The sequence below is a fragment of the Procambarus clarkii genome, chromosome 3 (genome assembly GCF_040958095.1).
Source record: "Procambarus clarkii isolate CNS0578487 chromosome 3, FALCON_Pclarkii_2.0, whole genome shotgun sequence".
NCBI classification, from domain to species: domain Eukaryota; kingdom Metazoa; phylum Arthropoda; class Malacostraca; order Decapoda; family Cambaridae; genus Procambarus; species Procambarus clarkii.
Window position 1 is genome coordinate 14,267,572 of NC_091152.1, and position 16,403 is coordinate 14,283,974.

At 46.2% G+C, this 16,403-nt stretch overlaps 1 protein-coding gene across 1 annotated transcript; it reads left to right on the forward strand.

The window, feature by feature from the left end:
- The first annotated feature begins 1,726 nt into the window (after positions 1-1,726).
- LOC123760968 (S-antigen protein-like) lies at positions 1,727-3,463 on the forward strand. Its single transcript, XM_069330598.1, has 3 exons — positions 1,727-1,897; positions 2,096-2,398; positions 2,498-3,463. Exons 1-3 carry the CDS (start codon positions 1,727-1,729, stop codon positions 3,461-3,463), a joined length of 1,440 nt encoding a protein of 479 aa, XP_069186699.1.
- The last annotated feature ends 12,940 nt before the right edge of the window (positions 3,464-16,403 follow it).

The following is a 16,403-nucleotide window of genomic DNA, read 5'->3' on the forward strand; positions in this document are numbered from 1 at the left end:
CAAATCTTTAGCCTGATTGATTGATGAAGATTAAGCCACCCAAGAGGTGGCACGCGCCATTATCCTGACCTTCCAAGTGCTATATAGTCGCAATGGCTTGGCGCTTTCTTCTCATAATTTCCTCCCTCCCCTACAGTCGAGGCGGGACTACCCAAAACTAGTAGAAGGTACCATGACCCAGATCACCAGTGACAGGAACGGCACCAACCAGACCACAGCACCACAACGTAACAATGAACGCCGGAGACACAATTGCAGATTTGCGGCTATTTGCAGTCTCCAAGTGACGCCAGGCAAAATCCCAAACACGAGGCAACGCCTATCATGCCATATTGAAGGCCCTCACCAGAACAAAACCCCTCTCTACCCGATCCGCAGAGCCAGAATCATCGGCGAGATTATTAATTACCGAAACATCCTTCACATGATCGTGGAGAAATATAGTTTTATACGTCCGGATCATGGAGAGAACTTGCATCTGTTTCCTGCAACAATGGAGCCCGTTAAGGGTCGCACAAACCACAGCGACAGGCATCGTACAGTAATTAAGAAGCTCTACAATCCACAGGAGCCAAAAATCTACAACGGCTTGCATACGACCGGCACTCCGATTATACCTATGGCTGTCGTAACCACTAAATCACCCTTCGCTTGATGGACGGCATCCAACCAGATGTGTATTATTATTATTTTCTACCACAAACGTGGCCAAACAATACTAGCCACTCATACACATTTTCTTCTGTCCTCCATGAACAGTGAAGGAGGAGGAGGGGGGAGGGTACCTGGAGTGTTGAGATGTTGAGATGTCACTAATCCCATCCCCTACCCGCCAATTCCATCCTTACTATTCTTGCTTCACCAACCACACACAGCCATTCTATCCATGCTAATAACGGGTTTCATCCTAAATATAAAGTAGTTAATTATACCCATTTCCTAAATATAAATCAGTAAATTACACTCGCTCACACATTTTGTTTAAAACAAAATGTCTCTCAAAATCGTTCTAAACTTCTCGTTGTTGGTGGTGTTCTTCGTGCTTGTGTGTACGTAATGGTGGCTGGGGTGGCAGCAAGCCCTGGTGGGTGACCACCTCCACGGGCTCAGGAAGCAGGTTGCCGACTGGCAGACCCGCTAGAACGGTGTTAGAAGCCTTGCTAGCGGATTAGCAAAAGGTTTAGTCGGTTTCTCGCCAGTGCCAAGGTGTCCTCATACGCTATTCGATGACCGCCTTGCTATGCCAGTGTGGCAGTCGGTGCCACCTGTGTCTTAGTTTGTACGCCTCCAGCATTCAAGCCGGCAGGTGGAGGGCTTGCGTTCGTTCCTGCTACAGGTGGGCGAGGAGCCACAAAACCACGATAGCCAATATGGTCATTGGTCCGAATGTTTGCCTATCACTTCCCTGCTGTTACTACTTCAGCAATTAATATGGGTCGTAAAGATTTTGTGGGGCCGGAAGAAAAAAAACATTTAATAGCGTCAGAACGATGACGCTCAGCATCAAATTGCTCAAAATGATGAGGAGCCTCTCATGCTCCTTCACGAGGAAGCCAAAAAGAATGTCATCGCAAGGGAAGACAAGTGGTATGACGTATCTGAAAATGAGGAGGAGCCTCTCATGCTCCTTCACGAGGAAGCCAAAAAGAATGTCATCGCAAGTGAGGATAAGTAGTATGAAGTATCTGAAAATGATGAGGAGCCTCTCATGCTCCCTCACGAGGAGATGGACGTAAACACTAGTACAAAAGAAGAAGAAGAAAGCAAATCCGACTCCCCCAAAAAAGTTATGAAGGAACCAAAAGACAAAAAGTCAAAAGCCTGCCCCAAGAAACGTCGCCGCCCACAAAAGATACAATGCCAAGAAGACGACCCCACCGAGTTGATCACACTGACAGTTCAGTGCCCATAATATTACCAAATGAAACTCATAAGCATGTACGAAAAAAAGCACGACGTGTTTCTCAAATTGGGCGGCGGAACCAACACTGTGGAAGTGTTCGGCGAAAAACAAAAGGCAGAAAAATGTTAAAGTGATATAGAGGCGTTTATGACGGAAATAAAAAATAAAAAATTAGATAAAAAACGTGCTTAGGCGCAGAAGGTAAAGGACAAGCGTGGCCAGGTACCCAACAAAATGCCCAAAGACATCACTGGACAGGGGCCCGACCGTTTTGAGACCACAGATGGCCCTGCCAAGGCAGCGCCAGCAGCCACTGGTGGCCCTGCGAAGATATCGCAAGTAGAAAAAGGTGGCCCTTCCAAGGCATCGCAAGCAGAAAAAGGTGGCACTGCCAAGACATCGAGAGCGGAAAAAGGTGGCCCTTCCAAGGCAGCGCCAGCAGCCACTGGTGGCCCTGCCAAGACATCGCAAGCAGAAAAAGGTGGCCCTGCCAAGGCATCGAGAGCGGAAAAAGGTGGCCCTTCCAAGGCAGCGCCAGCAGCCACTGGTGGCCCTGCCAAGACATCGTAAGCAGAAAAAGGTGGCCCTTCCAAGGCAGCGCCAGCAGCCACAGGTGGCCCTGCCAAGACATCGCAAGTAGAAAAAGGTGGCCCTGCCAAGGCATCGCAAGCAGAAAAAGGTGGCCCTGCTAAGGCATCGAGAGCGGAAAAACTTGGCCCTGACAAGACATCGCCAGCACCCACTGATGGCCAAGACAAGGCATCGCCAGCGGACACTGATGGCCCTGACAAGGCATCGCCAGCAGACACTGATGGCCCTGACAAGACTTCGCCAGCAGACACTGATGGCCCTGACAAGGCATCACTAGCAGACACTGATGGCTCTGACAAGGCATCGCCAGCAGACACTGATGGCCCTGACAAGACATCGCCAGCAGACACTGATGGCCCTGACAAGGCATCGCCAGCAGACACTGATGGCCCTGACAAGGCATCGCCAGCAGACACTGATGGCCCTGACAAGGCATCGCCAGCAGACACTGATGGCCCTGACCAGGCATCGCCAGCGGACACTGATGGCCCTGACCAGGCATCGCCAGCAGACACTGATGGCCCTGACAAGGCATCGCCAGCGGACACTGATGGCCCTGACCAGGCATCGCCAGCAGACACTGATGGCCCTGACAAGGCATCGCCAGCGGACACTGATGGCCCTGACAAGGCATCGCCAGCAGACACTGATGGCCCTGACAAGGCATCGCCAGCGGACACTGATGGCCCTGACAAGGCATCACCAGCGGACACTGAAGGCCCTGACAAGGCATCGCCAGCAGACACTGATGGCCCTGACAAGGCATCGCCAGCAGACACTGATAGCCTTGACAAGGCATCGCCAGCGGACACTGATGGCCCTGACAAGGCATCGCCAGCAGACACTGATGGCCTTGACAAGGCATCGCCAGCGGACACTGATGGCCCTGACAAGGCATCGCCAGCGGACACTGATAGCTTTCACAAGGCATCGCCAGCGGACACTGATGGCCCTGACGAGGCGTCGTAGGCCTACCAATACGGTCTTCCAGTAAGAAGATATGAGCTTCCACCAAAAATCCCAAAGTTTAAACGCCCTCCACAGGCTATAAGATGCCCTAAGACAGCCCCTCCATCTTCAGATCCTCCCAAGGCTCCAGTTGAACAAAAAATATTTTATGGGCAAATCCCACCCTAAGTATGGATAGACAACGCGCCAGAGAAAAAGGTGCAGGAAGCTCCACGTAAACCAAAAGTTGTGGAATAGGAATAACCAGTAAAAAACAAAAAAGCAATGGCAAAAAGTGAAAAAGCAAAGGCAAAAGCTGCCGAAAACAAAAGCAAGCAAAATGAAAAAAACAAAAATGACAGTAAAAAGTAAAAGAAATGACCCCAATGACCATTTCACTCATACCTCAATTGGGGGTTTCAAATGAAAATGGTTATGGAATGGGTCGACTTGACGACGACAAGTCCGGGGTAGGGGCATGGGCCCCATGGACCCCACAGACAGTCTCGGGTAAGCATTAGTCTCGTGGGGGACTAACACGGCCGTGGCGCTGTACTCTTTGCCCGCGTGCTTTGCGGGCCCTCTTGGCCTGCGTGCTTTGAGGGCCCTCTTGGCCCGCGTGCTTTGAGGGCCCTCTTGGCTCGCACTGGGTTTTGCGCGGGCCCTCTTGGCTCGCACTGGGTTTTGCGCGGGCCCTCTTGGGCCCGCAAATGTGTGTGTGTGTGTGTGTGTACTCACCTATTTGTACTCGCCTATTTGTGCTTGCAGGATCGAGCATTGACTCTTGGATCCCACCTTTCCAGCTATCGGTTGTTTACAGCAATGACTCCTGTCCCATTTCCCTATCATATCTAGCTTTAAAAGTATGAATAGTATTTGCTTCCACAACCTGTTCCCCAAGTGCATTCCATTTTTCCACTACTCTCACGCTAAAAGAAAACTTCCTAACATCTCTGTGACTCATCTGAGTTTCCAGTTTCCACCCATGTCCCCTCGTTCTGTTATTATTACGTGTGAACATTTCATCTATTTCCACTTTGTCAATTCCCCTGAGTATTTTATATGTCCCTATCATATCTCCTCTCTCCCTTCTTTTCTCTAGTGTCGTAAGGTTCAGTTCCTTCAGACGCTCTTCATATCCCATCCCTCGTAACTCTGGGACAAGCCTCGTCGCAAACCTCTGAACCTTCTCCAGTTTCTTTGTGTGTTTCTTCAGGTGGGGGCTCCATGATGGCGTGGCATACTCTAAGACGGGTCTCACGTAGGCAGTGTAAAGCGCCCTAAAAGCCTCCTCATTTAGGTTTCTAAATGAAGTTCTAATTTTCGCCAGTGTAGAGTACGCTGCTGTCGTTATCCAATTTATATGTGCCTCAGGAGTTAGATTAGGTGTCATATCCACTCCCAGGTCTCTTTCTCGAATCGTTACAGGTAGGCTGTTCCCCTTCATTGTGTACTGTCCCTTTGATCTCCTGTCACCTGATCCCATTTCCATAACTTTACATTTACTGGTGTTAAACTCCAGTAGCCATTTCTCTGATCAGTGTGTGTGTGTGTGTGTGTACTCACCTAATTGTGCTAGCGGGGGTTGAGCTCTGGCTCTTTGGTCCCGCCTCTCAACCGTCAATCAACTGGTGTACAGATTCCTGAGCCTACTGGGCTCTATCATATCTACATTTGAAACTGTGTATGGAGTCAGCCTCCACCACATCACTTCCTAGTGCATTCCATTTACTAACTACTCTGACACTGAAAAAGTTCTTTCTAATGTCTCTGTGGCTCATTTGGGTACTCAGCTTCCACCTGTGTCCCCTTGTTCGCGTCCCTCCAGTGTTGAATAGTTTATCCTTGTTTACCCGGTCGATTCCCCTGAGGATTCTGTAGGTTATCATCATGTCCCCCCTTACTCTTCTGTCTTCCAGTGTCGTAAGGTGCATTTCCCGCAGCCTTTCCTCATAACTCATGCCTCTTAGTTCTGGGACTAGTCTAGTAGCATACCTTTTGACTTTTTCCAGCTTCGTCTTGTGCTTGACAAGGTACGGGCTCCATGCTGGGGCCGCATACTCCAGGATTGGTCTTACATATGTTGTGTACAAGATTCTGAATGATTCCTTACACAGGTTCCTGAACGCCGTTCTGATGTTAGCCAGCCTCGCATATGCCGCAGACGTTATTCTCTTTACGTGGGCTTCAGGAGACAGGTTTGGTGTGATATCAACTCCTAGATCTTTCTCTCTCTCAGTTTCATTAAGTACTTCATCTCCTATTCTGTATCCTGTGTCTGGCCTCCTGTTTCCACTGCCTAGTTTTATTACTTTGCATTTACTCGGGTTGAACTTCTACAGCCATTTGTTGGACCATTCACTCAGTCTATCTAGGTCATCTTGTAGCCTCCTACTATCATCCTCTGTTTCAATCCTCCTCATATTTTTTGCATCGTCGGCAAACATTGAGAGGAACGAATCTATAACGAATCAATACCCTCTGGGAGATCATTTACATATACAAGAAACAGTATAGGTCCAAGGACTGACCCTTGCGGGACTCCACTTGTAACCTCTCGCCAATCTGAGACCTCACCCCTCACACAGACTCGTTGTCTCCTGTTGCTTAGGTACTCCTCTATCCACCGGAGTACCTTCCCTTTCACTCCAGCCTGCGTCTCCAACTTTCGCACTAGCCTCTTGTGTGGCACTGTATCAAAGGCTTTCTGACAATCCAAAAATATGCAGTCTGCTCACCCTTCTCTTTCTTGCCTTATTTTTGTTGCCTGGTCGTAGAATTCAAGTAACCCTGTGAGGCAGGACCTGCCATCCCTGAAACCATGTTGATGCTGTGTTACAAAGTTCCTTCGCTCCAGATGCTCCACTAGTTTTCTTCGCACAATCTTCTCCATCAGCTTGCATGGTATGCAGGTTAGGGACACAGGCCTGTAGTTCAGTGCCTCCTGTCTATCCCCTTTCTTGTATATCGGGACTACGTTAGCTGCTTTCCAAATATCTGGCAGTTCCCCTGTTGCCAGTGATTTGGTATACACTATGGAGAGTGGTAGGCACAGTTCTCCTGCTCCTTCCTTTAGAACCCAAGGGGAGATTCCATCTGGGCCTATAGCCTTTGTCACATCCAACTCTAGTAAACACTTCCTTACTTCCCCGCTGGTAATCTCAAACAATTCCAGTGGTTCCTGGTTAGCTATTCCCACACTTACCTCTGGAATTTCTCCTTACTCTAAGGTGAAGACCTCCTGGAATTTCTTATTCAATTCCTCACACACTTCCTTGTCGTTTGTAGCGAATCCTTCTGCCCCAATCCTTAATTTCATAACCTGTTCCTTTACTGTTGTTTTTCTCCTGATGTGGCTATGCAACAATTTAGGCTGAGTCTTTGCCTTGCTTACGATGTCATTTTCGTATTGTCTATCTGCCTCTCTTCTCATCCTGACATATTCATTCCTGGCATTCTGGTATCTTTCTCTGCTCTCCAATGTCCTGTTATTCCTATAGTTTCTCCATGCCCTTTTACTTTGCTGCTTAGCTAGCCCACATCTCTGATTAAACCATGGGTTTCTCATTTTCATTTCTCTATTTTCCTTTTGGACTGGGACAAACTTGTTTGCTGCGTCCTTGCACTTCTGTGTGATGTAATCCATCATATCTTGGGCCGTCTTTCCCCTGAGCTCTGTTTCCCATGCTATATCTGTTAGGAATTTTCTTATCCCCTCATAGTTCCCCTTTCGGTATGCTAACCTTTTGGTTTCGGTATCCCTCCTCGAGTTCAATAACCCTTCTTCAATCAAGTACTCAAACACCAGTACACTGTGGTCGCTCATTCCTACTGGGTCCTCAAAACCGATTTTTCTTATGTCGGAGTCGTTCAGAGTGAAGACTAGGTCGAGTCTCGCTGGTTCATCATTGCCTCTCATCCTTGTGGGTTCTCCGACATGCTGGGTTAAAAAGTTTCTTGTCACCACCTCCAATAGTTTGGCTCTCCACGTATCCTCGCCTCCATCCGGTTCCTTGTTCTCCCAGTCAATCCTTCCGTGATTGAAGTCGCCCATGATGAGCAGGTGGGATCTATTTCTACAGGCAGCAGAGGCTGCCCTCTCAATTATAGTGTTAACTGCCATGTTGTTGTTTTCATACTCTTGACTAGGTCTTCTGTCATTTGGTGGAGGGTTGTATATTACTGCTACTACTATTTTTGGTCCTCCCATTGTTATGGTGCCTGCTATGTAGTCTCTGAACTCCTCACAGCCCGGGATGGCCATCTCCTTAAAACTCCATTCCCTTCTCATGAGTAGGGCCACTCCGCCTCCTCCCCTACCTTCCCTCTCTTTCCTTATTACTGTGTACTCCTGGGGAAACACGGCATTCGTTATGATTGCAGAGAGTTTTGTCTCAGTGAGTCCGATCACATCCGATGTATGTGTGTGTGTGTGTGTGTGTGTGTGTGTGTGTGTGTGTGTGTGTGTGTGTGTGTACTCACCTAGTTGTACTCACCTAGTTGTGTTTGCGGGGGTTGAGCTCTGGCTCTTTGTTCCCGCCTCTCAACCATCAATCAACAGGTGTACAGATTCCTGAGCCTATTGGGCTCTATCATATCTACACTTGAAACTGTGTATGGAGTCAGCCTCCACCACATCACTTCCTAATGCATTCCATTTGTCAACCACTCTGACACTAAAGAAGTTCTTTCTAATATCTCTGTGGCTCATTTGGGTACTCAGTTTCCACCTGTGTCCCCTTGTGTTAAATAGACTGTCTTTATCTACCCTATCAATTCCCTTCAGAATCTTGAATGTGGTGATCATGTCCCCCTTAACTCTTCTGTCTTCCAGCAAAGTGAGGTTTAATTCCCGTAGTCTCTCCTCGTAGCTCATACCTCTCAGCTTGGGTACCAGTCTGGTGGCAAACCTTTGAACCTTTTCCAGTTTACTCTTATGCTTGACTAGATATGGACTCAATGCTGGAGCCGCATACTCCAGGATTGGTCTGACATATGTGGTATATAATGTTCTGAAAGATTCCTTACACAAGTTTCTAAAGGCCGTTCTTATGTTAGCCAACCTGGCATATGCTGCTGATGTTATCCTCTTGATATGAGCTTCAGGGGACTGGTCTGGCGTAATATCAACCCCCAGGTCTCTCTCTCTCTCTGACTCTTGAAGTATTTCATCTCCCAAGTTATACCTTGTATCTGGTCTCCTGCTTCCTACCCCTATCTTCATTACATTACATTTGCTTGGGTTAAACTCTAACATCCATTTGTTCGACCATTCCTGCAGCTTGTCCAGGTCTTCTTGAAGCCTCAAGCTGTCCTCCTCTGTCTTAATCCTTCTCATAATTTTGGCGTCGTCAGCAAACATTGAGAGGAATGAGTCTATACCCTCTGGGAGATCATTTACGTATATCAGAAACAGGATAGGTCCAAGCACAGAGCCCTGTGGGACTCCACTGGTGACTTCACGCCATTCTGAGGTCTCACCCCTCACTATAACTCTCTGCATCCTATTGCTTAGGTACTCCCTTATCCACTGGAGCGCCCTACCAGTTACTCTTGCCTGTTTCTCGAGCTTATGCATCAACCTTTTATGGGGTACTGTGTCAAAGGCTTTCCGACAATCCAAAAAAATGCAGTCCGCCCATCCTTCTCTTTCTTGCTTAATCTTTGTCACCTGATCATAGAATTCTATCAAGCCTATAAGGCAAGATTTACCCTCCCTGAACCCATGTTGATGGGTTGTCACGAAGTCTCTTCTCTCCAGATGTGTTACTAGGTTTTTTCTCACAATCTTCTCCATCAGAGAATTCACATACATACATACATACGTATGTATGTATGTATGTATGTACGTGTGTATTCCCAATCTCGTTAAAGACTCCCCCTCTATCATCCAATTAAAGAGAAAAACAACTATGAACTAAATAATCAACTCCTTGTAACTTTAATTATGCTGACCTTCCTATCTGTATTCAGACTGTGCCTACTATGGTATATAATATTGATTGGTGAAGCACTGTTATTCTATGTAATAATTTATAGTGCTTATTATAATTTACTAAGAACAACTAATATTTCTCAAAACAAAACTACGAGCCTTTAAAAGGATGTAGCTGATCTGTAATATTCTAAGAGCATGGACAATAGTAGGTAAATTTCACAACCCATGTGGGACCTGAAAACTACAATTTTCATTATAATTGAACCAATCACGACTATTCTGCTATCTACGTTGATGGACGGGTACTGTGAGACGTAAATTGGTACGTGAGGAAGAGTTTGGGCCTTGGTAAAAAAGGTAACTGGAAATATATCACATATGTACTAAATCACATTCAACATATTGACTTTAAGCATTAAGTCATATATGTGCTGTCTTGTGTGAGAAGGGGTTGTTTACTTTTATGATACAATTTCGACCCACAGCGGCGAGTGATTCACCAGGCGACTTCTAGATGTCCCAATTGGCCTGTTTATGACGGCAACCCCCCCCCCCCAACTAGGGCCGGCAGGAACCACGGCGTCTCCTATTGGTTCCTAGTATCCACGTCCGTCAACTTGATTCCTTCTTGGAGAAAGACGAGTGGTGTTGGGGGCTTGTTTGACACACACACACACACACACACACACACACACACACACACACACACACACACACACACACACACCACATGGTGTGTGTGTATGTGAATGAGTGATCTTGTGATCACTCATTGTGAGTGAGTGACCTTGGGAATGAGTGATCATAGTGTATTGAGCTTTGAGTACCTGGTTGAGCTAGGAATTATCACCCCCAAAAAAAAACTGGGAAACAAAGGGCTGGCGTACCGAAAGGGAAACTACGAGGAGATGAATAAATTCCTATGGGATATACATTGGGACATAGAACTCGGAACTAAGTCTGTACAAGACATGATGGACTATGTCACCCAAAAATGTCAGGAGGCTGTAAGCAGGTTTGTTCCAGCCCAACAGGAAAAAACAGAGAAGCAAAGGAAGAATCCGTGGTTTAATAGGGAATGTATGAAAGCAAAGGAGCTGAACAAAAGGGCATGGAGGAACTTCCGTAATAACAGAACACCAGAAAGTAGAGAGAGATACCAGAGAACCAGGAACGAGTATGTTAGTGTGAGAAGAGCAGCTGAGAAAAGGTATGAAAATGATATAGCTAATAAAACCAAGACCAAACCAAAGCTACTACACAGTCACATCAGGAGAAAGACAACAGTGAAGGAACAGGTGATGAAACTTAGGGTGGGCGAGGACAGGTACACAGAAAATGACAAAGAGATGTGTGAAGAACTCAACAAAAGGTTCCAGGAGGTCTTTACAATAGAACAGGGAGAAGTCACGGTGCTAGGAGAGGTGGCAGCAAACCAGGTGACCTTGGAAAGGTTCGAAATTACAAGAGATGAGGTCAAGAAGCACCTATTGGAGCTGGATGTGAGAAAAGCTGTTGGGCCGGATGGAATCTCACCATGGGTATTGAAAGAGTGTGCAGGAGCACTTAGCTTGCCACTCTCCATAGTGTATAGTAGGTCACTGGAAACGGGAGACCTACCAGAAGTATGGAAGACTGCTAATGTAGTACCAATATTTAAAAAGGGTGACAGACAAGAGGCACTGAACTACAGGCCAGTGTCCTTAACTTGTATACCATGCAAGGTGATGGAGAAGATTGTGAGAAAAAACCTAGTAACACATCTGGAGAGAAGAGACTTCGTGACAACCCATCAACATGGGTTCAGGGAGGGTAAATCTTGCCTTACAGGCTTGATAGAATTCTATGATCAGGTGACAAAGATTAAGCAAGAAAGAGAAGGATGGGCGGACTGCATTTTTTTGGACTGTCGGAAAGCCTTTGACACAGTACCCCATAAAAGGTTGATGCATAAGCTGGAGAAACAGGCAGGAGTAACTGGTAGGGCGCTCCAGTGGATAAGGGAGTACCTAAGCAATAGGAAGCAGAGAGTTATAGTGAGGGGTGAGACCTCAGAATGGCGGGAAGTCACCAGTGGAGTCCCACAGGGCTCTGTGGTTGGACCTATCCTGTTTCTGATATACGTACATGATCTCCCAGAGGGTATAGACTCATTCCTCTCAATGTTTGCTGACGACGCCAAAATTATGAGAAGGATTAAGACAGAGGAGGACAGCTTGAGGCTTCAAGAAGACCTGGACAAGCTGCAGGAATGGTCGAACAAATGGATGTTAGAGTTTAACCCAAACAAATGTAATGTAATGAAGATAGGAGTAGGAAGCAGGAGACCAGATACAAGGTATCACTTGGGAGAAGAAATACTTCAAGAGTCAGAGAGAAAGACCTGGGGGTTGATATCACACCAGACCTGTCCCCTGAAGCTCATATCAAGAGGATAACATCAGCAGCATATGCTAGGTTGGCTAACATAAGAACGGCCTTTAGAAACTTGTGTAAAGAATCATTCAGAACATTATATACCACATATGTCAGACCAATCCTGGAGTATGCGGCTCCAGCATGGAGTCCATATCTAGTCAAGCATAAGAGTAAACTGGAAAAGGTTCAAAGGTTTGCCACCAGACTAGTACCCGAGCTGAGAGGTATGAGCAACGAGGAGAGACTACGGGAATTGAACCTCACTTCGTTGGAAGACAGAAGAGTTAGGGGGGACATGATCACCACATTCAAGATTCTCAAGGGAATCGACAGGGTTGATAAAGATAGGCTATTTAACACAAGGGGCACACGCACTAGGGGACACAGGTGGAAACTGAGTGCCCAAATGAGCCACAGAGATATTAGAAAGAACTTTTTTAGTGTCAGAGTGGTTGACAAATGGAATGCATTAGGAAGCAATGTGGTGGAGGCTGACTCCATACACAGTTTCAAGTGTAGATATGATAGAGCCCAATAGGCTCAGGAACCTGTACACCTATTGATTGACAGTTGAGAGGCGGGACCAAAGAGCCAGAGCTCAACCCCCGCAAGCACAACTAGGTGAGTACAACTAGGTGAGTACACACACACACACACACACAGGCTGACTTTCGCTGTCATTCCGTTCGTTTATTGCCAAGAGAGTAACCGGGAGGTTGACTTCGTGAAACGATCGAGAACCTTCTAGGAGATGGGCTTCCAGGAACATGTTTCTCTGGTCATTACAAAGTGATGGTTCCCTCTCGCTAAGTGTACCCTCTTGATGGTCAACCATACTCCGTTTTCCATCACCTTATAAATGCTCGGTGTTGAACCAACAACCTTTATCACTGTAACCATCTACACTACACACGCGACCATTACCACTGTAACCATCTACACTACTCACACGACCATTATCACTGTAACCATCTACACTACACACGACCATTATCACTGTAACCATCTACACTACACACCTTTATCACTATCTACACTACACACGACCATTATCACTGTAACCATCTACACTACACACGACCATTATCACTGTAACCATCTACACTACACAAGACCATTATCACTGTAACCATCTACACTACACAAGACCATTATCACTGTAACCATCTACACTACACAAGACCATCATCACTGTAACCATCTACACTACACACGACCATTGTCACTGTAACCATCTACACTACACGCGACCATTATCACTGTAACCATCTACACTACACACGACCATTATCACTGTAACCATCTACACTACACAAGACCATTATCACAGTAACCATCTACACTACACACGACCATTATCACTGTAACCATCTACACTACACACGACCATTATCACTGTAACCATCTACACTACACACGACCATTATCACTGTAACCATCTACACTACACACGACCATTATCACTGTAACCATCTACACTACCCACGACCATTATCACTGTAACCATCTACACTACACACCTTTATCACTAACCATCTACACTACAGAAGACCATTATCACAGTAACCATCTACACTACACACGACCATTATCACTGTAACCATCTACACTACACACGACCATTATCACTATAACCATCTACACAACACACCTTTATCACTAACCATCTACACTACACAAGACCATTATCACAGTAACCATCTACACTACACAAGACCATTATCACAGTAACCATCTACACTACACAAGACCATTATCACTGTAACCATCTACACTACACAAGACCATTATCACTGTAACCATCTACACTACACAAGACCATTATCACTATAACCATCTACACTACACACCTTTATCACTAACCATCTACACTACACAAGACCATTATCACTAACCATCTACACTACAGAAGACCATTATCACAGTAACCATCTACACTACACAAGACCATTGTCACTGTAACCATCTACACTACACAAGACCATTGTCACTGTAACCATCTACACTACACAAGACCATTATCACTGTAACCATCTACATAACACACCTTTATCACTGTAACCATCTACACTACACACGACCATTACCACTGTAACCATCTACACTGAATGACTGGTCCAACAAATTGGCTACTACAGTTCAACCCGAGTAAATGTAAGGTGATGAAACTAGGCAGTGGCACTAGGAGGCCAGACACAGGATACCGAATGGTAGATGAAGTTCTTCACGAGAGTTGGTGTCACACCAAACCTGTCTCCATGAAGCCCACATAAAAAGCATAACATCGGCGGCGTATGCGAAGCTGGCTAACATCAGAACTGCCTTTAGAAACCTGTGTAAGGAATCATTCAGAACCCTTTGTATACCACATATGTAAGACCAATCCTGGAGTATGCGGCCCCCAGCATGGAGCCAGTACCTTGCCAAGCACAGGACTAAGCTGGAAAAATTTCAAAGGTATGCAACTAGGCTAGTTCCACAACTAAAAGGCACGAGTTACGAGGAAAGGCTACATGAAATACACCGAACGTCGCTGGAAGATAGGAGATAGGTAGTGATGTTGTCTCCCCGAGACACGATCACTACCCACAAAATTCTAAGAGGAATCGACAGGGTAAACATAAATTGTTTAACACGGCTGGTGCACGAACAAGGGGACACAGGTGGAAACTGAGTACCCAAATGAGCCACAGGGGCATTAGAACGAACTTTTTCCGTGTCAGAGTAGTTAATAGATGGAATGCAGTGGTGGAAGCTGACTCCATACACAGTTTCAAATGTGGATATGAAAGCGCCCAGTAGGCTCAGGAATCTGTACACCAGTTGATTGACAGTTGAGAGGCGGGACCAAAGAGCCAGAGCTCAACCCCCGCAAGCACAACTAGATGAGTACTGCACACGACCTTTAATTTTTTTTTCTTTTTTTTTTTTGCACGGAAATTCCTGCGCAAGTCCTAAGCCTCAAGTTTTTTTTTTATTAATAACCATCTACACTACACAGCTAAATACACAAACAAACGTTTACATTCCATTTGTCAAACATCCTACCACTCCAACACACAAAGTCCTTCCGAACCACTTGAGATCGACCACTGATCTCGTACACATTCGACGACATCCTCCGCCTGAAGCAGACAACAATTGAACTTTCAAAAGCCCTTCCCCCTCCCCACTGCATACACAGCAAAACAGCGATCAAAAACCTCAAGGTAAACGATTGACTGTTCATTTGATCTATAAACATACATTCCGTCGAGGCAGAACTATCCAAAACGAGTAGAACGTAACACTAACCATCTAGACTACACACAACCTTTATCACTGTAACCATCTACACTACACACAATCTTTATAGGTCTCGCTTCATGCAGGTTGGCATTCAATCCCCAACCGTCCAAGTGGTTGGGAAACAATTCGTTTCCCCCCGTCCCATCCCAAATCCTTATTCTGATTGACTGATGAAGATCAAGCCACCCAAGAGGTGGCACGCGCCATTATCCTGACTTTCCAAGTGCTATATAGTCGCAATGGCTTGGCGCTTTCTTCTCATAATTTCCTCCCTCCCCTACAGTCGAGGCGGGACTACCCAAAACGAGTAGAAGGTACCATGACCCAGATCACCAGTGACAGGAACGGCAACAACCAGACCACAGCACCACAACGTAACAATGAACGCCGGAGACACAATTGCAGATGTGCGGCTATTTGCAGTCTCCAAGTGACGCCACGCGAAATCCCAAACACGAGGCAACGCCTATCATGCCATATTGAAGGCCCTCACCAGAACAAAACCCCTCTCTACCCGATCCGCAGAGCCAGAATCATCGGTGAGATTATTAATTACCGAAACATCCTTCACATGATCGTGGAGAAATATAATAGTTTTATAGGTCCGGATCATGGAGTGAACTTGCATCTGTTTCCTGCAACAATGGAGCTCGTTAAGGGTCCCACAAACCACAGCGACAGGCATCGTACAGTAATTAAGAAGCTCTACAATCCACAGGAGCCAAAGACCTACAACGGCTGGCATACGACCGGCACTCCGATTATACCTATGGCTGTCGTAACCACTAAATCACCCTTTGCTTGATGGACGGCACCCAACCAGATGTGTATTATTATTATTATTTTCTACCACAAACGTGGCCAAACAATGCTAGAGACACACACATACATTTTCTTCTGTCCTCCATGAACAGTGAAGGAGGAGGGGGGGAGGGGGGGTACCTGCAGTGTTGAGATGTTGAGATATCACTATTACCATCCCTTACCCGCCAAATCCATCCTTACTATTCTTGCTTCACCAACCCCACACAGCCATTCTATCCATGCTAATAACGGGTTTCATCCTAAATATAAAGCAGTTAATTATACCCATTTCCTAAATATAAATCAATAAATTACACTCGCTCACACATTTTGTTTAAAACAAAATGTCTCTCAAAATCGTTCTAAACTTCTCGTTGTTGGTGGTGTTCTTCGTGCTCGTATGTACGTAATGGTGGCTGGGGTGGCAGCAAGCCCTGGTGGGTGACCACCTCCACGGGCTCAGGAAGCAGGTTGCCGACTGGCAGACCCGCTAGAACGGTATTACAAGCCTTG